Source organism: Anabas testudineus, chromosome 7 (assembly GCF_900324465.2).
Source record: "Anabas testudineus chromosome 7, fAnaTes1.2, whole genome shotgun sequence".
NCBI classification, from domain to species: domain Eukaryota; kingdom Metazoa; phylum Chordata; class Actinopteri; order Anabantiformes; family Anabantidae; genus Anabas; species Anabas testudineus.
The window spans coordinates 6,324,137-6,350,441 of record NC_046616.1 but is presented as its reverse complement, the minus strand read 5'-3'; the positions used below and the strand labels follow the sequence as shown (position 1 = coordinate 6,350,441).

Here is a 26,305-nt window from a genome sequence, read left to right as displayed (position 1 = left end):
GTGTGAAAGACATTTTTAAGTGAGTGAGTGCCTCACAGTTCCCAAATATATTGTGTGAGAAAAAAACTAAGAAACATTAGGGTGCCGACATGAAATAGGAATGTAAATAGAAAACAGGCAGAATGAGTATTTAATGTACATTTTGACTCATATTCTCAGGTTCAACACTGGTTCGGGTACAGGCACCGTGGTCAGCAAAGTGCAAGTCAGTCAGGGCAGGTGGCATCAGCTGGTGGTGACGCGCAACCGGCGTAACGCCATGCTCAGCGTGGACAATGAGCCGCACATTGAGGGCGAGAGTCCACGTGGCACAGACGGGCTCAACCTTGACACCGACCTGTTCATCGGAGGAGTGCCAGAGGAAATAAAGCAGGAGTAAGACTTTTTATCTTTTGGACATTTGAATGATAACATTTAATACATCGTCATGTAGATTATGTTGAATGACACATTACAATCTACAGCCTTTGATAGTGACTCTAGTATCCCACTAATTACAAACAGCACATACTTGATTGTTTTTTATTGTACATAACACATCAGGAGTCAAATGAACCTTTTGGGGAGGTTAATATCTAGCAAGTTTATTTGCTGTGTAAAAGTGTGTCATCTACATTATACATAGAGCATCTTTAAAACAGGTGAAATACATGTAGACAGTTTAACACTAACAACTTAAAGGTTTTTATACTTTACTTTATTAGTTTATGTTCCCAAACAAACTGGCGATGTAATCCAGCCTGGCTTGCCTGCCTGGGCTGGATCTCCTAACTTCGTTGGCTAAAGGCTTTTGTAAACACACTAAAGAGCCAAACAGCAACCAAAACATGTTTTTTTCTCTCTCATTCGTATGACATATGTCATTTAAGTGATGGAAATTAAAGTCACTTCAATATCTATCATTGATTTAGCATTTAGCATTCCATTGTTAATTATTGTTATTACTTATTTTCTATCATGGATGTGAAATAATTAGTAAGAAAAATGCTGCAGGCATCAATTTTGGAAGATTACTTCATTAAAGTAAAGATGGGTGATTTGTCATTTAGTAACAAGATTTTTGGAAGACGGGTTACAGAAGAATTTAATGAGATGATGGCAGCAAAAAGAGTACACAAAAACAATACGACTCGTTCATTCATTTAATTTTTGCTTTCATCCTCAGTGTAAAAGAAAGGACAGCAGTTGAATCAGGCTTGGTGGGCTGCATCCGCTTGCTGGATGTCAACAACCGAGTGCTGAACCTGCAGAAGAGTGGGGGTGACAGTCTGTACGGTAGTGGTGTAGGTGAATGTGGCAACAACCCTTGTCAGCCAAATCCCTGCAAGAATGGTGCTGCATGCCAGGTCAAGGAGGCCGAGATGTTCCACTGCAAGTGCAGCAAAGGGTTCTGGGGTAAGATGCCAACACAAGGAAGCTTCTGTTTTCTGGACAATTGTGACATTTATGGAGGTTTATTCCAGTATGTGTGCAGGGAAAAATATAACTTATTCATTTATAATTTTCAGACTTTTCTAATACATTTTAGTTAAATTATGTTTATATCCGTGCTTTGCCTTCTTGGCAGGGATTCACTGTGGTCATGACTAACTCACAAATCCTTAGTAAGCCTGACAGCCTAATTTGACAGTGCAACTCATGCCCCCAGTAGGAGCGCTGGAAGATATTTTGTAAACACCAACACCATCAACTCTGTGTGTCCAACGCAGAAACGAGAGATTAAATGGCAACGCAGTACAGAAAACACGAAATTTCCACAAATGTTCAGTGATTGGCCTTTGGCCCTTTTCTCATCTTTTTCTCCCTCCAGCAGATGCCAACTAACAAGCAACTCTAAGAGAAAATAGTTAATACCAGACACCAGTGCCTAGCCGAGCATGCCCCTTGCTGGTTGTACCGCAGGCTACTGCAAAAAGTTTCACATATGAATCAAATTAATTGTCAGTTAACGTTAATGCTTGAATTGTAAAGGATTTTATACTCACAGAGGTCAGGGAAACTGGCTTTGACACAAGTTTTAAGAAGTGTTTCTCTTGAAATAAAATCGTGATTATTTTCTCAAACATGTAGGTGGCGCTTTTATGTTTTGTTCTTATAGCAAAGGCTGAGATGAAGTAAAGATGACTCTCTGTGCTCTGAAGAAGCTTGATCAAAGTTGTGTTGGCAACATAACATATAATGAATGGTGATAATGAGATTTGGACTGTTGCCTGTGGACTCACATTCAAGTTAATTTTGTCATCATGTCAATTTAGAAAGTGGCTGAGATTGCTTGTCTGGAAAGGAGGGACAGATCACAGAGAGCGAGACGAGAGAATAAATGGGTGGGGAGAGTTGTAGCTAGGCGGAGGACGTGTCAGGACAGTTGGATAAATGAGGGAGGTGAGAGAGTATTAGATTTAAAAAGATAAGAGAGGTGGAAGAGCTATCAGAAAAGAGCTGTGGTAGGGAAGAAGTGAGAGCAGAGGATAAAAGGCAGTTTCCAAAAGCGTGAGTGAAGAAAAACGGGGGAGGGAGCTCTGTGAGCTCAGCGGGGATGGGGTTCATTAAAGCGCTCTCCTCACCACAGGCTCTGACTGCTAAAGTAATGACGGGTGAATTCAGATGGGCTGTGGCAGAGGGCAAAACCATCATCCACCAGACACTCGCGAGCTTTTCCCACAGTTGGTGTTGGCCCAGAAACACGACCGCATGGTGGGGAGGCTCTACACTGTTTAATCTGGACGTGTAATATTTTCAAATCCTATTAGAAAATGACCTCTATTACAGAGGGAATCCTCATGGCCCGCTTGTCTCCCTTTTTTTTGGCCCATCCTCAGATGGAATAAAAGAGAAAGTGGTTGAAAGAAATGATGGTTATAAGTTTTATTTGTCATTTTCTCATTATGGATTTGTGTGTGTTGTGTGTATAGGTCCAACATGTGCTGATGTTCATGATCCATGCGAGCCAAACAGGTGCCATCCGTCCTCCCAGTGCCAGGCGCTGCCCGAGGGAGGCTACAAATGCGAGTGTCCTATGGGACGTGAAGGAAAGCACTGTGAGAAAGGTAAACTGTCTAAAAACTGTTCATGCTGGTGTAGCACCATCACTTAATGCCTCAGTTGTTTTCCACTGCTTATCAAGGAGCACCAGTGTTTTGGTCTGCAGTCAGCTGGAGTAGCACTTACCTTAATTTCAGTCTCTTCTACCCCTCTCTGACATTTCTATCCATCCTGAATCGAAACAAAAGATCAAGCGGGGGGGCTTTATACTCAGGGTGGGAGGGGATGATTCGGTGGGTTGCAGAACTGAGAAAGATGATTGGCCCCGTCGGGCCATTCACTTTATCGACTCAGCTAGACTTGTTAGCGGGTAAGCAACAGCAAAGCTGGAGGCCTGCTCTGCTCTTCCCTCCCTGCCTATCCTCCCACAGGTGTTGTGATCAAACATGTTTGTTGCTACTTAGCTCCAAATGGCAGAACCGGGCCACGAGTGGGGAAAAGACCGGAGCACAGCTCAGCTGCTTTTGAAGTTCATCATTAACACTTGCTGGTGTCACATTCTAAAGCCTACTTATGTTTTTTTCCCTCCCTGGCTTTGTAGGAGCTGTCATGAATGTTTGCAAAAGTTGACTTCTGCAACTTTAAATAAAATGAAATATACTAATATGCACACTAACAAAAGGGAAACACGCGTCCTTGTACCCATAGGAATCTAGAAAAAACAGATGGGAATACTATCCTTCCAAGCTCCAAATCCCAGTTTGCAGGTGATTAAAATAAATTGAGGTGAACCAAAATCAGTGCCATGTGAGCGAGAGCGTCTCCCATTCCAAAAGGCTATTTTTTCACAGGAATCAATGAGATGACTAATCGCATCAGTCCTCTCTGCCCGTGGTGATTAATGGGAGCGTCAGTCAGCCAGAGTGTCAGCCCCAGACAGGAGCTCACAGATAAGGCGGCAGCCAGGCCGACGTACCCTCTCAGGGCTGCATTGAGAACAGTTAAAAAGACAGGTAGCTTAGAGCCCACTCATCAGAAGTCTGAAGGTGAATTAGTCGTAATATAAAGAGTGTGTGTGCGTGTGTGTGTGTGTGTGTGTGTGTGTGTGGTGTGCGTGCGTGTGCGTGCGTGTGCGTGTGTTCAGCTCAGCTGTGGTTTCCATTTCAATTCCACCAGGGTTCGTCAGTGCAGTTTGCTGCTATAATATTCACCATCAAGGACTTTTCTCAAGGGTGTTTCAATAAAATTGAATGACCTACTTTTCTCAGTGCTTTTACTCTGTGATAGTGTAAATCATTACAATTTAGTGATGGAAATAGGATCACTTGGACTCTGCCAGTCCTTTAAAAAATTAACTGCAGCAGAGAGTTTGAATTTCAATAGTGTTTTACCTTAAACACTATATTACAGCTATATATATACAGCTACAGTATATTAAACTGGGGACTGCCTAATGTTTGTAGTGTAGCTAATGTAATAGTAACATCACCGCCCTCCATGCAGGAGACTCGAGTAGGGGTCCTTAGGCAGTACCTCCTTATGCTTACCCTGCCTTTGCCTTGCAGGTTGCCCTGTACCTTGTAAGTTGCTTTGGATTAAAGCATCTGCCAAATGACTAAATGTGAAAGTAATGTGTGTGTCTTCACAGTGCAAGAGGCTTTGTTGAAGTGCTAATTGATTGTGGGTGGGTCCAGGAGCTTTGATTGCTGCTACAAAGTTTTTAACAGGCAACATTTTCATTCGAGCCACTTTGTTATTGCCTCTCCTAATTTTATACTTTGATGAGTTTTATAGCAAGTACTAATTAGGTAGCATTTCTGAAATATAAACAAAATTACCTCTGAGCTTAAAATCGACCGAAGCAATAGATGCAGCAGCTCTCTTAGTGTTGCTTTTGAGATTATTTCTCTTGTGTTTAACCAAAGCGCGACTGTGGAAAGTTAAACATTAGCGAATTTCCTCGTTTGTTAAGCTTGAATTCTTCACACAACATGTGTTTTTCATAGGCCTGCATCTGTGGTGACTATTGATCATGCTGTTTCTATTTTGAGCTCAGGGTGAAACAGAGAAAACCCCTTCACACTCCAGAGAAACTTTTTTCTGTGCACCTCCGTTACTTCAGTAGATTCCTAGTTGTGTGTGGAAGACTATTTTCTCTCTCCTCCATGGTGCGTGCCATCATCATTAGCAGTCTCCTGCACAATAGCTAATTAGCTTTCTCATCTCCGTCTGCCTTCTCTATCCTGACTCAACTCAGCTAATCCCAGCCAATTAGGTATAAAAGCTTTCTTGCCGACTACATAGGTACGTGTGTTAGTTTGTGTGTGTATTTGTGTGTTAGAATCTAGAATTGCATATGCCTCTGAATAATGCGAGTTTCTGAAAACAACAGCATAAACACATACCCCCGGGTGACACTTGAATGATTTTTAATGTCAAGCCACTTGTTCGAAGGATGGCACAGTGCCTGTCCTAATCACTGCAGACAGCCAGAAACGGGACAGCCAGACGTAGACCCGTCGCAAAGACATGAATTTGTAAAAAGGCCTGCCAAAACACAATGGCTGCATTATTTCATGGGTCCCAGCTGTGGTGTTAAACTCTACATGTCTCCAAAGGTTCTTTGTTATATTGTGGCGGGCTGTGTAATCAGTCTGGCATAAGGTTTTTGATTTTTTTTTTCTTTTGTCTAAATTTCTGTCAAACGAAAGTCTTAATCGTGAAGCCTATGGAAATACAAATCCATCTCTTTTTCCATAATGCTGAGAGGTCCCTCAAAGATGTACTGACTATCCCTGAATTTCAGTTCTGTCAACAACAAAAACAGGACATGAGGATGAATTGAGTCTCTTTGTTTTATCAGTGGCTGAGAGGAGTGGGGCTTACATGCCACTATTCAATGGAGACTCTTACCTGCAGCTCAAGGGGCTCCATCTCTACGGGCATGATCTGCGGTAAGTCCCATCTCGCTGCGTGAAACTCACACAGTCTTGTACTTGCACAGTCTTGTACAGTATGTATTACTCAACACTAGATATTGTGTAGTTTTCATAATCTGAGCTTGTTCTGTGCCTAAGGCAGAGCTGCCTCCTTAAAACTTGAACTGAATTGACAATGAGGTTTGCACAAATAACATGTTATCTAGGCTTAAGCGTGTAGAATATCTAGTATCTCTACACAATTTCCATATAGAGAGACTACCAAGGAAGGGAGCATACTTTGTTCTGTCTTGAGTGTGTTGAGCATTGTATCTCGGACTCTCGAATGTGTTTACCAGCTTTGCTTATGTTGTAATTTCAGTCAAAAGCTCAGCATGACAGTGGTTCTCATGGCCAACGACTCCAACGGTTTGATCTTCTACAACGGGCAGAAATCAGACGGAAAGGGAGACTTCATCTCTCTGTCCCTCAATAATGGGATCCTGGAGTTCCGCTATGACCTGGGCAAAGGACCTGCTACCATCAGGTTAGCATGAGCTAAGAAGGTTTAAAATTTAAACCTTTACCATTTCAAATGTAAAAGTAAATACATTTTGAAGAAAAACATAAAAATATATCTAGGAGATGCCCTAAAAGTAAGCTACTGGCCACAGATAATTTTTATAGTACAACCAACATATAGTCAATATTTAAATATTATTGTTTAGTAACGTTTCATTTAGCTTGTGTGTAATTTGTGCCAAATGTTCAGGAGTAAAGAACCAATTCAGCTAAATGTCTGGAACACCATCAACCTGGAGCGCTCCCACCGCAAAGGAGAGATTATGGTGAACAAGAAGGACCCTGTCCGAGGAGAGGCACCGGTAAGAAGCACCGAGCTAAAAATCTCCTACCAAACGGTTATGTTGGTAGGAGCCCTGCATGCCGGGCTGATGGGCCTGTGCTGTGCTTAGCCTTGCTTGTGTTACATAGTATGCTGCATTTGTTTGATCATCTGCGCGCTCTTATCATGTCATCACCACAGCTTTGGGCGTTAGTGCTCATTTCTGCTGTTGTGATGGCGGATTAACTTGCCGCTCAAGGCACAGTTGAATCAGAAAATGTACCCCCTCTTTGCTGATGTTTTCCACACCGCCCCACACCGTGTGTTTCTGTCGGCTCGATTTGCTATCTATCTATCTCCCCAAATCTGTCAAGGTAAGGGGAAGAGCTCTAGATGTAGAGGGCCAGTTTGACAAGCTGTCTTAATTTTGGAAGCGCCATAATTCCACTTAAAAACTCTCAGCCTTTCAACTTGCTGACATACTTTAGATAAAATCTATAGAAAGCAAATGCAGCTTTCGCTGGTATACAAAGAGTTTTATAAATTCAACCTTTGAGGTGGTGTTTGAGGCGGTGGAGACAGATAAAGAAGATAGCAGAACCAAGAATGAAACTCTTCAGCCTCACGTCTAAACCAATAAAGCAGGTACATGTTTCCAATTGAAGGCAATCTAATCGTTTGATAAGCCTGTAAGTCATCCAATTATATTAAACAGTGTAATTTGTGATTATAAACATGCGCCCTGTCAACTCTATCATCTTCCTTTAAGACGCAATGCTCTCCATCTTTCTTTTCTCTCACTACTCTGTCCTTCCCCCACTGCCTCCCATCGTCTGGATGGTAATTGTGTTCTACTCCTGTTACACAGGCAGAAAATCTTATTAAAAGAGGAGAGCAAGGGGAAAGCGAGAGATGGGGGTGGAATGGGGGAATGCAAGGGATAAACCGAGACTAGTTATGGAGCTCAGTACAGAGACCCCGTTGAGTATGGCTGTCAGCTAATTCTCTCCTACTCCTGCTTTAAGAACTGGGAGGGAGTTTCTATTATAGAGCCCATATCATATTAAAGGTGGTCACACAAGCGCATGTGTGTGGATACATCTTGCATGCTGGGAGTTTTCATCATATGAAAGATGGCTCACGCTACCAGCATGATGATGTTGATGTGTTCAAAGTCTGAGGTACAGTTGGGAGATAGGTACTGAATGGCAGCAGTCTGCAAATGAGGTTGGACTAAGTGGCACTATTCACTGTCTACTACTTTATGACCTTCTTAGACTTGCTCTTTACATCCACTCTCTTATATAAACGCACTCTTGCACAGCTTAGTATGTACAGGAAGAAAGAAAAGTGGGTTTGCATTTGCACATTTCACATTTTTACACACACCTGACCCAAACACACACCAATATCTTTTGTATTCTAATTTAATATACTTACCTCACTTCACGTCTGTACCACACTGCAGCTATGTTTAATGCTCTTACAGATATGCCTGTTGTGTACATGTATGTAGACTCACTGGGTTACTGTACTGTGAATGTGTGCGTGTTCTGTGGGCTTTCGCACTTGCCTGCTGTAGCTCTGCATGCCCTTTCTCTGCACAGCCTTTCTAGTCTCCCCTTAATAACTCTCTTCCTCCCTATTTTCTGTTCTTCTCAATGATGTGCTGTCTGGAAATAAGAAATCACGCAAGGTAATGAAACAAGTCACACCTTAGCCCATATTTCATTTGAATCATTCACTCCAACCTCTCACACCCATCTCTCCATACACAACAGCACAGACAGGAGGTACTTCTACAGAGCTGGAGGCAGCTTTAAAGATGCCAGTTCTGTGGAAAAACTTTGCCATTTCATAAGACCGTAGACACACACTCAAACAGGATGCTCTTAAAGAACATGGTTTGGCTTTCACCTCGGCCCATCTGCTGTGGGGGTGGAAGAGGGTGGGAAGGTGGGATGGAAGAAGGAAAGGAGGCAGTCATCTTTGTGACGGCCATTGTTTTTAGCAACAAAGACATGTCTTCATTAGTCTGGCGTAGGTGGGGATATCACGCCAGTACCGCGTGGCTGTCGAAAAGTGAGAGCAAAGACAGGGGAGGCGAGCGAAGGGGAGGGAATATACCGTAGGAGACGGTGAGGTGCCAAGCCAAGCCAGGCTGTTCTTTTGTCATCTGCTAGTGTTTCTTTTGCAAACAAGAACAATCCTCAATAATATCATAAAGTTGCTCACTCTTTCACCCACTCACTCGCCCATAACACAAACAACACTCGCTGAACATCACAGAGCAAGCATCACTCCATGGAACCAGCTGTCTACTTTAACCAGGTTCATACCAGTTTGAGATAAACCAGAACAGGATGCATCATTTCATTGCATGAAGTTTCACTTTAGGAGTCATAGAATATTACATATGTAGTGAGTGCATGAATAGCAAGTTTAAAATGTATTTATAACTTAAACCTGCAGAGTAAGTGAGTGTTGCAGAGCAGCAAGGTCTTTATACAGGTGAGGACCCTTGGGTGGTCAACTCTGCTTTGCAGTTGGTGACAACCTTTCACTAAGCCTAAAGGCAGCGGCTTCGGCCAAGGTCCCCACCCTGTCTCTGTTGGAAGCAGCTCAAGGTGCAGTGACACAGCCCCGGGCGTCAGCCAAGCAACGCTGCCTCCTGCACTCCAAATCCCATCCTAAATAAAAGCCGAGCTGGTGCCAGCTTGCCTGCCCAAAGCCTGTTTATTTGGCCCCTTCCATCATTATTCCTGCAATTAACTCCACTTTACCCCTCTGGCGATTGCTGCCCTACATAAAATAAAGATCATTAATTCCTTCCTTCTGAAGTGGGCCGGATCTTCCATGCAAAAGAAAGAAGTGGCACCTTGCTAATGCAAAGCAAATGTCCCACAGGTTTGGTGGAAAGAATTGAATTTCATAGCTGTCTGCTGCACAAATGAATTGCAATTAATGTGTCTCCACACTCAAGCATTTTAAAGGTCGGTGCTTATAATCAGCCATTCATTAGAAATGTCTGTAAAGAACTATCCATATCTCAAGTCCAGCCTGCTCCTGATTTCCCTTTGTAGTCTCTTTTATGTCTCACAGATAGAGGATAATTGACCACTCTCTCTGAGAGACATAGAAATCAATTATATTGTAATGTATCAAGTGTACAGACATGGAAGGAAGTGCAGTTAAAATGTGGCAGCTACAATGTGGATAAATCCTTTATTTTTAACAGACAATCCTTAGTCTGTGACAAGTCTGCAGTGATATACAGTATTAATCTCACTCTTTATAATCTCAACTAAAAGAATACAACTCCCTGGAGATAAACAGATAGCTCCACTTATTAAAGGAAAACCAAAACTATTATGTGCTCACTAAAAAAGCCCAGGGAGAAATTGCAGATGTGCCACAGAAAGGATTTAATAAGACATTTAAAAAGACTGTACATGTGGATTTTTTTTTTTTTTTTTTGTAATTTGCAAAACTCAAGCTCATCAGTTGAAACCACTTTGTGTCTTGTCTCATCAGAATCTGCACGTAGATCTTAACCTGAAAGAGTCTCTTTTTGTTGGCGGAGCTCCCGACTACAGCCGACTAGCGAGAGTCGCTGCACTCACAGACGGCTTCAAGGGAACAATCCAAAAGGTAAATGTTTACAGTACAAGCCTCTATTCCTTAGAGGATTCCTGTGTCATTAGCTCTGCTTATGGATTCTCCTAACGTACAGTATGTATGTTATTTCAAAGACTGAAGACACTTAATTCCTCAAACATACAGTTGTGAAGTTAAATAATTTATTAGCTGTCCAGCTGTCAAGCTACCAACCCCCATATTAGTAATTTCTCCATTATAAGCTCACACGGTGATGGGCAGTGGCAGTGGCTCTGCTCATTTGGATTAGTATGCACTAATAATAGAATGCACATTTTGAAGTCCCTCCATTTCGATATTCTCAAATCTTTCCCTGACAGCCTTCCAGTTTTTTTCTTCGCTTTCCAGCAAAAAGCTCATCTCTGAGTGCCAAAAATAACCCAGTAGAACAAAGGCAGGATGTTACTGTTTGCGCAAAGTTGTCATCAGTTCTCCACTGCAAACTTTCCCTTGACAGTTCTGAACAAATCAAAAGCTAAATGTGGCATTTGTCTTACTTGGCCTGTAGGGAATAGTTAATTATGAGGAAGATGGCGTGTGTTCTCAGTTTGATGTAATGTTTAACTTTACATCAAACTTCTGAGGCATTTCCCTGTGCGGTGGCATTATGGAATTCATGTCTAGAGGAAGAACATGTTAAACTGAATCTACTGTCTCACCATGCATAGCTCTTAGGATGTGTTGTGATAAATAGTTTTAATGATCATTTAGCAGAAAGCCTAATAACTCAGTGTTGTCCTCTGGATAGAAAGCAAGAATGGAAATAATATTCAAGTGTTTTGCTGAGGAGAGAAAAATTAAATCACATATATTTGACAGCAAAAAGAGATTTAAAAGTGAAAAAAAAAATACAGGTAACCTCTAGGTCAAAAACAATTATTATTAACGAGTGTAGCACTATTCAAATGGGTTTTAAAAAGCAAATGATTTGACTATGTTGGTTAGGCATTTGAAGCAGGATGTAGGAACAGGAAAATCTAGGAAGTGTATTCAATCCTATCGTCCACTAAAAATGTGATCATAGTTTTTGGCTTGGGTTGTTGTCAAGCCAGTATTAAATCTAGTCAAACCTCACCCACACTGTCTTGGCGAAGCAGAAACACTGTCTTTATTCGATGAGGATGACTAATAAGTCTTAAAGAAGAAACTTTTTCAGGTGCTTCAATGTGAGACTGTGTGTGTCTTCAAGCCTACGCCGAGCTAACACCTGAAAATCTCTTCATAGACTCAGTAGCAACAAACATGAATAGTGAACTTATTTTTAATGCATGTACAAATTAAAAGATTTCATATTTAACCCTGTGTTTCCTGCTTCCAGATCATTCTGATGGGTACACCCATCCTCAGAGAGGAGAACGCTCTGCGCTCCATTAACGTGGCCATGTTCCAGGGCCACCAGTGTTCTCAGGAGCCCTGCCTCAATGGCGGGCGCTGCAACCCCCAGCTGGACACCTATGAGTGCATTTGTCTCAGTGGTTTTTCAGGGACCCAGTGTCAGAATAGTGAGTATCTCTTTTTTCTTCAATGTCCATTATTTTACTTCTGTATGAATCCTTCTGCCTGTTAAGGAGCTGCAGTGGTTTGTGATGCGTAACCACATTTATCAATGTGTAAGCCAGTGGCTAATGATACTTTCTGGCTTCGGCTCACCTTATGGTGGCTGTGTGCCATTGCAATGGCTTCTTGTAAGCGTAGAAACTGCTCTTTTTCCTTATCGAACATCATTTGATTTTACTCTAAAAGGATTCGGTACATGGAAACATTTTGGCTTCTTTCAAAGTGTAGTATGAGTGGGCCTGCAATCAGTGATGCCTTACATAACACAGCTTATTCTTGGCTTGCTTCAATGGAAGGTGAACTACTCATGTAATTTTTTTTTTTGCTACCTTTATTTCTATTGTGTTCAATCTAGGCACGGTAATTATACTGATATTAGACATCTCTTTTATGTTGGGGTTATTATGTATTGATTTCAAACTAAAGAGGCAGTTATGAAAACGATGAAATGTGTCACTTGAATATTCATGAAATGCTCTTTTCATGAGTTGCACATCCCTTTCATCATCCTCATGTCATGCCAGGCAAATATCCACTCTGGCCTAAACTGTCTTACATACTCAGTCAGTGATTTTGCCGTTAACCTTGTGCGTGTGGCCAACTGTCCCTTTCACGTTAATTAAAACTACAAACGTGTCAACACTCCCCCTGACCTATTTGCTCACCCTCCATTGCCTTCAGCTCTGACAGCTCAACCCTCTGTCTCATTGATTGGTATGATATCATCCTTTTTCCCCCCACTCCTCTCCTTTCTTCACAGCCATCTATGAGAAGTCTGCTGGAGAGACCGAGGCTATCGCCTTTGACGGGCGGACATTCATCGAGTACCACAACGCTGTTACAAAGAGGTAAGGAAGAGGACAAGGGGAACATCCTCATCTATTCGACTTCATCCAGCATCTCCACGATAATAGCTGTTAGCCAAATTACACCTCTGTCTATCCATCTCCTGCCTTGGTAAGCTGTGATGACAGTGTGATGATATCATCAGTGTTAGAGCTTCAGGGTGAACTTGGCGCTTGGCTAATAGCTCATTCCCAATGTCTATGGCAGCTCTTCTCCACTTCTGACAGGATTTCACTAATTAGCGAGACGGTTAACAATCACAATGTTGCCCTAAGCACGCTCCGTTTGCTCAGTGGTCTACCACTTAGCTCACACTGACGCTGGACAGTAAGCACATATGCATGATTAAGATTCTTGTCATATTTTCAATGTGTATAAATGACTATTCTTCAAAAAAACTGGCAGCCAAAGACATGTTGCCTTCAATTTTTTTAACACCCTGCGAAAGGGAAAAAGCCGATGACGTAAGTGTAAAATGGTTCTGAAACGGGTGTTTAAAAAAAACTAAATCCTGTCCCTCTAGGCAGCTGATGAGACATTTTTACTCTTCTATCCATCTACAAGGTTGGCAAGAGTGCGCCTCCAGGTTGGCATAAACAAAAATGTGTATGTGATGAACCTGAAAAGACATCAAGCATACGGCTCTATATCTTCGTCTCACAGCTCTTCACACAAACACTCAGAGGTGTAAAAACCAGGCCACAGCCTGCAGATCGTCACACCCATGGAGACGCAACTCGCACTCAGTAACAACTGGCTAGAACTATGTCAGATGTGTGTGTGTGCGTCTTTCTGTGTATCACTGTTTGTCCATGATCTTAGCGTTTCGGCTGCTTGTTCTGTCCTTAAGTCTGACCCCGCCTTGTCGTTGTCCACACATGTTTTGTCTCATGTAAATGTCCTTCACTGTTTCTCCTTTTCACTCAAGCCAACTGACCAATGAGATCCCAGAGTAAGTAGACATTTCGACTGGGTATGTGCCCAGCTTCAAATCAAGCCCAACTAACAACAATGAAGAAGCCATTTTTGTTACTTAACCCCGCTGGAGAGATTAAAGTACATTCAATTTCCTGTCATCGTTTCCACACTGAAGTCATTTTTACCTTTTAAGTCAGATTTTACATCCAAGCTCCATATCCATAATTTTATTTGACAGTTATTATTATATTATATTATATATTATTATTTGACATCGACATGACAAGACACGTTGCAGTGTCATTAGATCCTTCCTTTTTTTTCTAGTGCAAAAGAAAGCATGAATGAGTGCATGATAAGCATCGTGCTCACCCCCTCAGAGGAAATTCATTGCTGTACCAAGAAAGTGCAATTTTTTATGCATGGTTGTTCATAAACAAAATGAATTGCCATACACTTACAGTGAATGGCATTATCTCTTACGTGGAAAATGAATGTGATCCCTTCAAAACTGCAAGAATATATTAAACACACCTTAACCTTGTTTCTGGTACCTGAGGAGTCTCTCCTTGGGAAAGCCCACAGTCATGACTTAGTTATTAAGTGTTTTCCTCCTGCTCATTAGCTTGGTAAGTAACCTCTTTAAAAGAAAAATCAAAATGCGAAGCACAATTCAACTCAGATTAAGCCGACCAGATTCAGCCCAGAGTTCCAATCCTTGCCAGGTCTTCTGTCATTTTTATTATTTTTATTTTTTTGCCAGATCTTTAACTGTAATTGTGAATAATTACAGAGTCAGCTGTACAGAGAGGCAGTGACATGTTAATCACCGATTTGTCTCCCTTTGTAGATTAGACCTCCAATTGAGATCTCTCTGTAGTGTGTAGCCAAGGGCATCAATCTCACTTAGCAGGAGGGGACAGTGGTCCTTGGAGCCAGACTGTCAAAAGTTTAATGGATGTCAGATTTACTAAGAGCCACAACGAGCGTGGATCTAAGTAAACCAGAGGCCTGGTGCCACACTCTGTAGATGTGCTGATCAATTTGGAATAATTAGATTTTGTAAAAGAAATGAATACATTTCTCTAGAGACCATTAAGAGCTGGATGAGGATAAAACACTCACCTTGGTTTAATATTTTTCTTACTATTTACAGCACCTTTTAAACGCTCCTTCTTCGCGTCTCTGTGTGTATCTGAAAGCTCGGGTCGATTAGCTCAGGCCCCATTATTTCAGTGACAAATCAAATCTGGCCATGACTCTCAACTGATATGACAGCTGACCCCATTTTTTTACAATTGCTCAATTTTTCTCATTCATTGCTTTCATCTCTAGACAGAAGGTAATTGCTGGTGCACACCACACCACGGTGCACCACCATAAATAAAAAGGAGTTGTTCAATAATTGGATGCTGACTTAAAGTTGCCTTTGTACTTGTGTGGACATAGGCCAATGAACTTAATCTCAACGCTCACTTAAAAAAAAAAAAAATGCTTGATCCCAGGGCATTTTGGTGCATTAGTCATCCATTTTGTCCAGAGTGGTTCCCCTGAGAACCCCTTTTATGGTTGTAGTGTGATCAGGGCTAAGCTACACACTTCCTATGATCACACAACAGTTGTTATCGACTGTTGCCATGGTCGATATTGTAGTAGAGCAGATAAGTTATGCTTTTTACAGCTCCAGGTCTAAACAAGACCTCTGTGAGTCACCCAGTGGGCTCACAACATCCTCCCCTCCCTCCCTTCCCCTCCTTCCTTCTTTCCTTCTGGCCTCTTGCGCTTACACTGCATGCCGTTGACTTTCTCCCCTGCTCCCCTAAGTCCCGAGTCTCTGGAGAACCCATCTGAGCAGAGGTGAGTCTGATGAAGCTTTTAGACTTTGGTGCTGTACACTCACCTCTCGCCTCCTCATTCTCCACTTCCTTGCAGAGAACCCCTCCCCAAACTCTCACAGGGCTCAGTCCTCCTATTATTGAGATAGTTAACAATGCAAATCACAAAGAGTCTCCGCATATGCTCCTAATAATTCTGCAGTTTGGAGCTCTGATAACAGCACACAACCAACCAGAGCTGCATCCTCTTGGCTTTAACTGCCTCACTGATGCTTTTTATTATTCTAACCACTACTGCCACCTAGAGTTGAAACAGTGCATCGAGCCTTCTGAGAATTTGAATACATATAAGAAGTAGAAAAGATCCATCTATTTACAAAAAGAAACAACTAGAAATCTGTGAAGGCAGTGGTGTATATAAGACTTAGAACAGTGTCTGGCACCGTTGTTTTATTCATGATATATTCAGCACTTTTAATAACCTTGACCTTATCACTGACAAGTTGCTCAGATAGAGATTTATTGGACCCTGTAAGCTCTTTGAGGGGTTGCCAGGAGAGGGTTCACTGAGCTGAATGAGCTGTATTTGTGTGTTTTTTTTTTCCTCTCTAGGGGAAAAAAAAACTGATTTGATGCCCTTAAATCATTTTTTGTTCCTGTTTACTTCAGCAGATTCAGTTAATCAAGGAGGTTGAAGTTTCCAACCTAAGCATGTTTTTCAAGGATAACATCAAATTTAGCTCTAGATTCTTTTGCTCTTTCTGCTGAGATGAACCTGCATTATTGTTGACCTAAGATGTCAAAGTTGCCTTGCCTTAGGCCAGCAGTTAATGAACTCCAAAGATCTCATTCCATTGCTTCGTTTTTGTACATGCTCATTTTGAATAGAAAATATTTGTGGAAAATAAGAAACAAAACATTTAACTGGAAAAGTCACTATACTCAGTTTCTTTTTATCCCTTCACATTCCCTGTCCTGTTTGTATTCCCATGAGTCTGTCTGTTTGCTATGCTGAGTCCTTTGTCTTGTCGTCTGTCTTGTCTAATCTTTATCTCCTGCTCTGTGGTGCTGTTTTTTTCTAATTCACGTGTCATTGGTTCTTTGTCATATGTACCCTCACCATGTCTTTGTCTTTGTGTTTAAATGCCCTTTGACGAAGGTAGAAGTACGTTCATTTCGTAGTTGCATAGATGCTGATTGATGACGTGCACACGCGATAACTCTAACGCACAAACCGTATCTCCGCTGGACTCAGAACAGAGGGAACTTTGTGTGTTTGTTTGCAGGAATGAATGTGTGATGATGTTTTTGTGTGCACACATACAGTAGAGGCAGGAATGAATGTGTGATGATGTTTTTGTGTGCACACATACAGTAGAGGCAGATCACAGTGTGTATTTTTGCTCACACTTTGGCAACAGCGACAGTACAGTGCCTCTTAAGGATAAATGGAAGTCTGTACTAGTCTGCTCATCCAAATCACCCTCACAGCTGTACAAGTCAGAAGACTGGAGATCAAACAGCTGCATAAACACCCCACACGCACAACACACACGGACAGCAACACAGGAGGCACTGAGCAGCATTGCAATTCATGCTCAATAGGATACAGGAAAGCCAATAGCAAAACATTCCCCTGCTACTCCTAAAATCTGTCTGTATCCTGACTCACTGTAACTCTTTAATTATGAGACTATAGAGCTCGCTGTAGAAAGCTTTCTTGCTAAATGTGCTAGTAAACAGAACCATATGTCATGTTTGCGTCATGGGTAATGTACCCTTGAGACAACAACAGAGGTCCCTTGTTTCACATATGCAGCTTCAAACGACACCACAGCACCAACTGAGCTGTGTCAGTTAGAGCCAAAGATTAGAGGTCTTGATGATGAATTAGACCCCTCGCTCACTAATGTATATTCTGTTTGTCTAGTGAGAAAGCTCTGCTGGTGAACAAATTTGAGCTGAGCATCCGGACAGAGGCGACCCATGGGTTGGTGCTGTGGAGCGGGAAAGGTGTGGAACGCTCAGACTACATCGCCCTGGCCATCGTGGATGGATACGTTCAGATGACGTACGACTTGGGCTCTAAGCCGGTCGTGCTGCGCTCATCAGTGCGCGTCGACACCAACCGCTGGATACGCATCAAGGCCAGCAGGTAAGATGGGAGATGGCAAGTTTTCTAGGATAAGGAGTGAAAGACCAGGATTAGACTTAATCCATATTCTGTTTGGGTTGTGCAAAGTGCATGATGCCTTGCATGAACCCTCTACTACATAGTCATCCCTTACTCTGAAATTAGTCTGATTAGTTTCAGATTAAGGATATTTTCATGCCTGGTCTTGCACGAGGAAAATGTGCATCATGATTAGACATGTTAATGAAGGTTCATTAAGGAAAAACATGGTAACTTTGCAACACATGTTGCATATAGTAATATAGGAAATTTCATACATGAAAAAAATACAATACAATCATACACATCAAACTGCAATAAGAAAAACTAATTACAAGTAATTTATTAATGGGATCTTGAGAAACTCACAAATGAGTTCAAAAAGTTCAATAATGTAATATTTAAAAGAATAATAGACAAAATAGTGTTGTACTGTAGAGCAGCATCCTCTGGTTGCCTCAGATTTGTTCTAGTGTCATTTTGTTAAATATTAATAATTCAATACAGTATAAGCTCAATTAATGACAGGTCACATTCCCTATCGAAAGGGACTGAGAGGTGAGAGGTTTCTATTCTCTTTTACACCTATATACCTGCACACCTGTAGCATGTGTCTACATTATATTCATAAATAAATAACCCATAAATTAGACACAAAAACACAGCTTTTAAGATGCTAGTATGCAGCACTTAGAGATATGGAAGCAAATGAGCTACCTGTATTTTGAAAATGATCCACTTAACGCCTTTCCCTGTGATCTCTGCTTTATCGCTACTGCACATTTGCTTTCGGCATCGCTGTGAATGGCAGTATGGGGGATAATTAGATTGGTTTCATCATGTAAGGCAAGAATAATCGATCCTTGAAAAGCTGCTACATTCATTTCAAACAGGAATTTGGCCAAATTTCATCCCAGGCTTAAAGAGAGACCACATGAGTTGCTGGAAGATGACATAATTTGGATGCTGATGATGGTATAAATCACGGCGTGTGGCATACAGCTCACGTAGTTACATAGCTATCTGTGTTTGCCATGTTTGCAGCTTGCCTTTAATGACACTCTCTCTGTTGGAAATCCACTTTAGTGAGTTCAAATTAGCCCTATCGTCACAATTCTTAAGTGTGTGCTAATGTGTAGCGCAGAGCCACCTAAAATGAATGGTGCTGTTAAAGCATCTGTTAGCTGGTAGACAGGCACATTTAGAATGCTGCTTGGCAAAGGCAGTTATGTGAGTGCTTAGTGTGCTGGCAGTAGGGCAATGGAGTCTTGATGCTTCAGATTAAATGAAACTGCAATTTACAGCTTTTCAGTGTGACACGCATGCATCAGACTTACATTAAACAGCATCCCTCTTTTTTTCTTTCTCCTCCTCAGAGCACTTAGAGATGGCTCTCTACAGGTTGGCAATGAGGCAGCAGTAACAGGGTCATCGCCTTTGGCTGCCACACAGCTGGACACAGACGGAGCACTCTGGTTGGGTAGGTGCCCACACATCAAAAAAAATGAAAAAGGAAACTGTCACTGTCTGCAGCACTTTTTTATTCTAGCTACTAGTTGAAGTTTGCCAAAAATGAGCAATGAACTCATAGGCATTGCAGAGGATAAGTAAAGTCTCTGGCAGGGAAAAAGATTGCGGTTTGGGCACAAAAACCGTCCAGGCCTTTTCAGGTATTGAGTCGAAATGAAAGGCTATCTGACTAACTCAAAGTTGTCTTCTCACCTGAATTGAAAATGACCAAAGTCAGCCAGTTATCTTCCACGTTCAATTTGGTCTGAACTAGGCTCAGAGAAATCGTTTTTGAAAGAACACAGACGGCACGATGGGACTGAACATTCTGAGGAAATAACATTGAAGACTGGTAGTGAAATAAAGTCAGACTGTTCTTTAAAATGCAAAGCACACTTTGGCAAAGAGGCAGGTTTGGGAGGAGAAGCAGACTGAGTGACATTTAAGAGAGTCAGTGCATGTAGAGGTGCGCTTGAAGATTCAGGTACATGTATACAAACACACACATACACACGCACACAAGCACACACTGGGATTCAATGCAGTGGAACAGGTGCTGAGTGAGCCCTGCAGCAAGAATACATAATCCTCACACAGCCCTCCCATCGAGAGCCCTTCTCCTTTTTAAATCCCCTTTTCACTGTTCATCATTAATTCATCTGTAACTTGCATGAAATTAGCCCTGTCGATCCCCAATTCGGAGGCCCGCAATCCGATTAAAAAGGGCAGGGACAGGGGATGTAAAGCGCTTGTGGGGGATATGAACTCTCAGCTTGAAAGATAAAAAAAGAGAAAACACGGAAGAGACAGAGAGATGAGGAATGTCGGGGTAAAAGGAGTTGAATTAACATAAAGAGAAGAAAGAAAGAGGAGGATTCTGCCAGAGTAGATAACAGAAGGAGAAGAAGCAAGAGAGTGGGGCTGGCAGCAGGTAAAACATCAAAAAGTAGGGTCACCCTGTTTCCCCCATTAAAAGAGACCACATAAAGTCAAATAAAGAATTTTATTCTGATTTATAGAGAGACACTAATGACTGCTTTGAGTGTGCTGGCTCAAAAAGTAGTTCAAAACACCATTAAAAGGGAAAAGGAGCCAGTCACACACCCTGCAATTAGGTCATCAGTTCTTCAACAAGAACATTATTAAACTTTGTTAAAAAAAAAAAAAAAAGATTCAAAATGGAAGAGTTAAGTGCTAAAACATGAAAAGGTGAAGTTAAAGCAAAATGGAAAGTATGAGGGACAGAAACGTTTGAAATGAAATGCAGATCCATAATATATTCATATGAATAAATGTCAATTTTTAGACTTAATGCCACTGATAGATAAGTGCATGAGTAGATGAGCGTACAATAAGTTCACTGATGCTTTAGAGTGTCAGTTCACCAAATACTTATCTCAAGACTTGTGGTATCTACCCAGGCAGTTTTGGCCTCCAGCCCACTTCAGAGAGGATAAAATGGTGTTTGGTGGTCATAGCTTTTTATTTACAAAAAGAAAATCCAGCATTTCTCTTCACAAACAGTGTTCACAAACATCAAACATCTTCCGTTATACTGGAGAAAAATGACCTTTAAACATTTATGGACTCTCTGCAAATGATTTGACAGGTCAATGGCAAATGATTTGCTTCATGTCAGATAAAGAAAATGGATGAACCTATAAGAACTTAAACTCATGGTAAGATCAGGAAGAGCTGCATCTCTGAACACACTGCTTCATGGACAGACTGGAGAGTTCACGGCACAGCATGGAGCACTTCGCACTAAAGATGAAAACAAATGAGCAATAATGAGGATTTTGGGTATTAGTAATATATACTCTGTCGTCTCTGGATACTTCGTGCACCATGTCAGATTAAAAGAGCCTTTCTTTCTTTTGTATCTTAACGTACGCACCTTTTTTCCTTTGATCACAGTAGTTCGACAAGTAAAGTGTCATCCTGTCATGTCCATCATCTGGTGTCATCAAGTGTGAAATCAAAGCAACTTAGATGGGTTAAATGCAGAGGACCAGTTTCATTGTAACATGTAAATGTGACATATGACGATTAAAGGCTTTCTTAATGCAACCTGACAAAGACAGGCAATTGCCAACTAGGCAAATGGAGACACTTTGGTAGACTGTGGCCACTCTACCACGAAGTGGGCGGCCAGTCAAAATAACCCCAACAGCACAGCAAACACTCATTAATGAGGTGAAGAAACAACCTCTGAGTGACAGCCTCATGAGTCTACAGTAGGTAAAGCATTAAACAAGCAGGGCGTCTATGGCAGGACACCATGAAGGAAGAACAATGCTGCACACCTAAAGTTTGCCAAAGAGCACATTGACAGTCCACAGTATTGGCAAAATGTTTTGTGGACTGATAAAACTAAGACTTTTTGGAAAGAAAGCAAAACACTAGATCTGGTGTAAAAAGGGCAGAGCACATTATCACGAAAACATGATTCCAATGAGCATGGTGCATGGTGTAGGGAACATCATGACTTGGGCCTGCTTTGCTGCATCAGGGAATTTCCAAGTGTATCAAAATATTCTTTAGGATAATGTTTGAATGTCTGTACGTCAGCTGAAACTCTGTAGAAACTGGGTGATGCTGCAGAACAATGACCCAAAACACCAGAGCAAGTCCACAACAGAATGGTTTCAGAAAAACTAAATCCACCATTTGGAGTGGCCAAGTCAGAGCCCAGACCTCAACCCAGTAGAGATGCTGTGGAACGACTTGAAGAGAGCCACACATGAGATTCCCAAAGAATATGACAGAGCTAAAGCACTTCAGCCAAAAATAATGTGATAAAATTCCTTCAGAACAATGTGCAGGTCTGATCCACAGCTACAGGAAGCACCTGGTTGAGGTTATTGCTGCCAAGGGGGGGTGGGGGTGTCACTAGTTTTTTTTTGTCTCATTGTTTTAGGCACAATGTATTTGTTAATACTCTTGAATTAGATGAAGATCAGATCACATTTTATGACACAATAATGTAGACAACCATGATATTCCAAAACGGTTCACATACTTTTTCTTGTAACTGCAAATGTTGCTCTCAAAATATTTCAGGTATTGCGTTTTGGTGACATTTACAGGATTTATTTTGTTCTGATAGCCAAACCTTTATAATCATATGTGGTGCTACCTCTCAGCCAGTGAAAAAGAGACAGTAACGCTTAATCGTGTCATCAGGTGACAGTATAAAAAATGGTAAATTTGTAAGAAAAAACTGTGAGATACTGTTTAATGAAACATTGTTATTGGTTGTACAATTGAAATGGAAATAAGTTGGTGCCTGACGTATTCTAAATGACTGGAGTAGTCCTAACATAACAGTAGTTACTACATGGGTAGACTGAGTTGTGTATCCTGCATCTGTATTATTTGATACCGCAGTTGTTTCTTAGTGTGAGTGTGATGCGCTAGAGCTGATTCGCCATCACATTAATTTCTGCCTTTTTCTCCACTCAGGTGGTCTGGAGGAGCTGGCAGTGGCCCGTCGATTGCCCAAGGCTTACAGCACTGGCTTTGTTGGCTGCATCAAGGACGTGGTGGTGGACGGCGTGGAGCTCCATCTGGTGGAGGACGCCTTAAACAGCCCCCAAATATTACACTGTTCTGCCGCCAAATAACCCGACCCCACAAAACACTGAGAGAAAACGGAAAAATAAGAAACCCTGTCACCCGCTCCCTCCATAGCGCCCATGTCTCCTGCTGTAATTATTTTCTATTTTTGTATACTTTTCATTGCTTTTTATATGAAAAGAAAATTAATATGTTGTTTTAATTTTTGTTCCATATGTTTTATTCTTATTTTTAATCTGTACCTCCATTCACAGAACAAACGTTCTTTGTCTTTACTGCCCTGGCTCTTCACCTTTCCATAAAAGCAGGCGTGTTTTATTCTTGTCAGTTTTGTTGTTTTAAAACAAATGCCAACTTCGATAAAATGCCTGCTCATTTTCCGCACTCATTACTTGAACAATGGTGGACCTTGCTGATGATCTCTGGTTACTGCCTTGTCTTGGTGCCATATCTATCATCCACATTCCCCAAGCATGGCCTATACATCATCTATATAGACATACATTCCCCCATGAGAATGAGGACGCAGTGTACACTGTAGCTGATCTGTGCAGCTCTGGCGTCTACAGTCAAAAGACTCTGTATTCAGCCCTGGTAGCCCACTGTATTTTCCTAATGGGACTTTTCAGATATCTGTCAAGCTGCTAGAGTGAGAAAGTACACAGTCTAAACCACTTGATCAACCCTCATCTCGCTGCGCCAAAAAAAAAAAAAGAAGAAAAAACACTCTCCACTCAATCTGAATCCCATCAGAGCCTTTAGTTTTGAAAAATGACTCACTAACACTGCAACCTGACATGATGGAGAGAGTGCAACGTTCCACAATGACTCGCATATCATTAGTCATAAGTCAAGACATGAATCATAGACATTAATAAATGTTATAAATATAGAGTATATAAATAATACCTGAGACTGTGAATATGTAAGATGGGTTCTCTTTGGAGAATTGTGCTTCTCATGTACTATTGTGCGTTCTGTTTTACAATCAGCAGATGAACTAATGATCACCACTATAAATGCATGCACTTCTGCAGTGTTGGCTTCAATCTGGATTTTGTTTTGTTTAGTTTGTTTTTTCCATTTTGTTCTAAAATAACTCTCTAATTTGAAAAATGTCACTGTTTATGTTTTTTTTTTCCATTTATGTGATTTCCAAACCTACGGAGCTTAAAGTAATGTTTTTTGCTTGTTCATTCCCTGTGTATTTTTTGGGTCCTTTATTTTTCTTTGGAGCAGTTAGTTTTGCAGGACATTAAATGGTGCATAAGGGGAAGTTGTTACCATATCTAACCTTAAGGAGGTGCTGAGGGCAAAGACTGAAGAAAAGGAATGACAGAAAGCAATCGAGGAGAGATCTGATGATGGGGAGAGATACTACTCTTGGGAATGCACTGTCAAACAACAGTCAACACAACAACGAAAAAAAAAAGCTCCGAAAACGCTGCCTGAGATTGAATTTTTTTTCGCATTTCACTTAGGAGCATTCCTGAAGGGGTCTTTTGGTTTTTTGGCTGTTGAGAGAGACTGTGATGTTGTGACCTTCTGAAGCCATAACAGCCACAAAAATGGGAAAACACGCATAATCCTACAGTACTTGCAAGTTAACAGAGCAACGCGTGAGTTTGTGTTGCCAGTGCGAATTCAGTAACAGTGAACGGATGCAACATGGAGTCGTCTTTGCTGAACCACAATAAGCTGCGTTGACTGACTTGAAGACACTCATTTTGATATGAGAACCTTGGCAATATTCCAAGCCAAAATCATGCCTGTTCGTGGTTGAGTGTCAAACGGTCTTGTACTATTTCTTTCATTCGTAAGTTTCTAATTATGTTTCACTTCTTCAATCAAACATTTATTTTTTTTTGTGTACAGCCCTGCAATTTTTAAGTGTAAATTTAGCAAACGTGTGATCTGTGGAGGTTTATGTTTTTAGTAATATACACTGGAACCATGTCTGACTTGTCTGTTCACCCACACGATGATATACTTATGTACATGGGGGAGGGAGAGCCCTAAAGGTATAACTAGGATGTGTGTAACCAAGCTCTGAGTGTTTACACCAGACCAGGTACCTATTTCTTGTGTCCTCAGACACATTTAAATTCCAGCACTCACTCTACTAACCTTAGACTGGTCTTCTTTTACCACATTTGAATCTGACCCCTTCAGGGCCTGACACTTACTACAGGAGAGATTCCTGTGTATGTGGATGGACTCAAGAATAGTAAAGACAATTGCAGTCTGTGGTTTGGATGGAAACAATGAATTGCCTTAAAAACCGGTCACCTCAACTCTTAGCAGGTGACAAAGACATCATCCATATAACTGTTTCCTTACCTTAGCCAGTGTATTAGCCTCATTCCCATAATGTAAATGAGTAATACATAATAATAAGAAGTATATTAGTAATAATGCTCATACACAAAAACCCAGGGGGCCTCTGCAAACACTCCCTCTGGCTTTTTACAAAAAATCTTCTATTTACTGTTTTTTGATTCTATTTTCTGTTCCTTATTTATGTCTACATGTGGATTACCCTCCATGTCTGGTCTCTGTAAACTACTGTCTGACTGCGCAAACCTCCTCAAAGGGCAGTGCACCGAGTAAGAGTGGCATGACCTGAACATTACTAACTTTATGACCTTTGTCTTGTGTTCCTACCACCATGAAATAAAATATCAACCAAACGGAGCCCATCTTTGTCAACCGCTTTAATTTTGTCACTACCTAAAGTTCATTCAAATTTAAAAATGTGGTTGTTATTCTATATTTTTGGCGTTGTCAAAAAAATCATTTAAAATGATCAAACTTTCAGACTTCTCTATCCTCTCTGTGTCGTGTTCCCACTGAAGCTATAAGTCTTTAAAAATTGCCTATGTGCTTAGATTTCCTCAAAAGTCCTAGATAATTTCTCAAAATAGCTACACGTTGTATAACAGCAGCTGTTACTCAAACTGGAGTAAATAATAAGAACTACCAGGCTGCACAGATACACACAATGCTCGTTAGTACTGTCAATTGATTGATGGATTTAGTCTTTTCATGTAAGTTTCTGACAGACAAAATAGTCTTAAAGGTTTGCAACTTTCTTTTTTACTAGAAATATGTTTAGTAACTCATCTAAATGTGGAGGCTGGCTGTCTAAGCCTCCTGTGACCCAGACTCGCTGAACAGCACTGCCAGCTGTACATTGATCTTCCCTGCTAAAGTTTCTGACCAAGACTTAGCCTCACCAAACAGGGAATTAAAATTATTTCTGCTTTATTAGCATGCATTCTTAGTCATGAAATGTCATTACAATGACTACCTAAACGGAAAACTCATTTAGTGTGTTTAAATTCAGTTTGTGGCCTTGGTAACAGATGTTTGACAAAACAGTATTTTTTTAGTGCTTTGATCTTAAGAAGAACCCTCCACCGATGAAGACTCTGGTGTTGTTTCCGAGTGGAAACTGTGTTATGTTTGTTTTGTCAGATGGAGATTC

General features: G+C 41.2%; 1 protein-coding gene across 4 annotated transcripts in view; it reads left to right on the top strand.

Annotated features, from left to right (window-relative positions):
- Positions 1 to 25,512, top strand: part of agrn (agrin) — a 217,163-nt gene extending 191,651 nt beyond the window's left edge. For all 4 annotated transcript variants that reach the window (XM_026366877.1, XM_026366875.1, XM_026366879.1 and 1 more), the window contains 12 exons: positions 160 to 375; positions 1,166 to 1,395; positions 2,913 to 3,047; positions 5,846 to 5,936; positions 6,283 to 6,447; positions 6,673 to 6,784; positions 10,279 to 10,395; positions 11,720 to 11,903; positions 12,719 to 12,806; positions 17,488 to 17,712; positions 19,107 to 19,210; positions 22,705 to 25,512. In XM_026366877.1, the coding sequence (XP_026222662.1) occupies positions 160 to 375; positions 1,166 to 1,395; positions 2,913 to 3,047; positions 5,846 to 5,936; positions 6,283 to 6,447; positions 6,673 to 6,784; positions 10,279 to 10,395; positions 11,720 to 11,903; positions 12,719 to 12,806; positions 17,488 to 17,712; positions 19,107 to 19,210; positions 22,705 to 22,865 (1,828 nt within the window). In that variant the 3' untranslated portion in view covers positions 22,866 to 25,512. The remainder of the gene's footprint in view (positions 1 to 159; positions 376 to 1,165; positions 1,396 to 2,912; positions 3,048 to 5,845; positions 5,937 to 6,282; positions 6,448 to 6,672; positions 6,785 to 10,278; positions 10,396 to 11,719; positions 11,904 to 12,718; positions 12,807 to 17,487; positions 17,713 to 19,106; positions 19,211 to 22,704) is intronic.
- Positions 25,513 to 26,305: the final 793 nt, after the last annotated feature.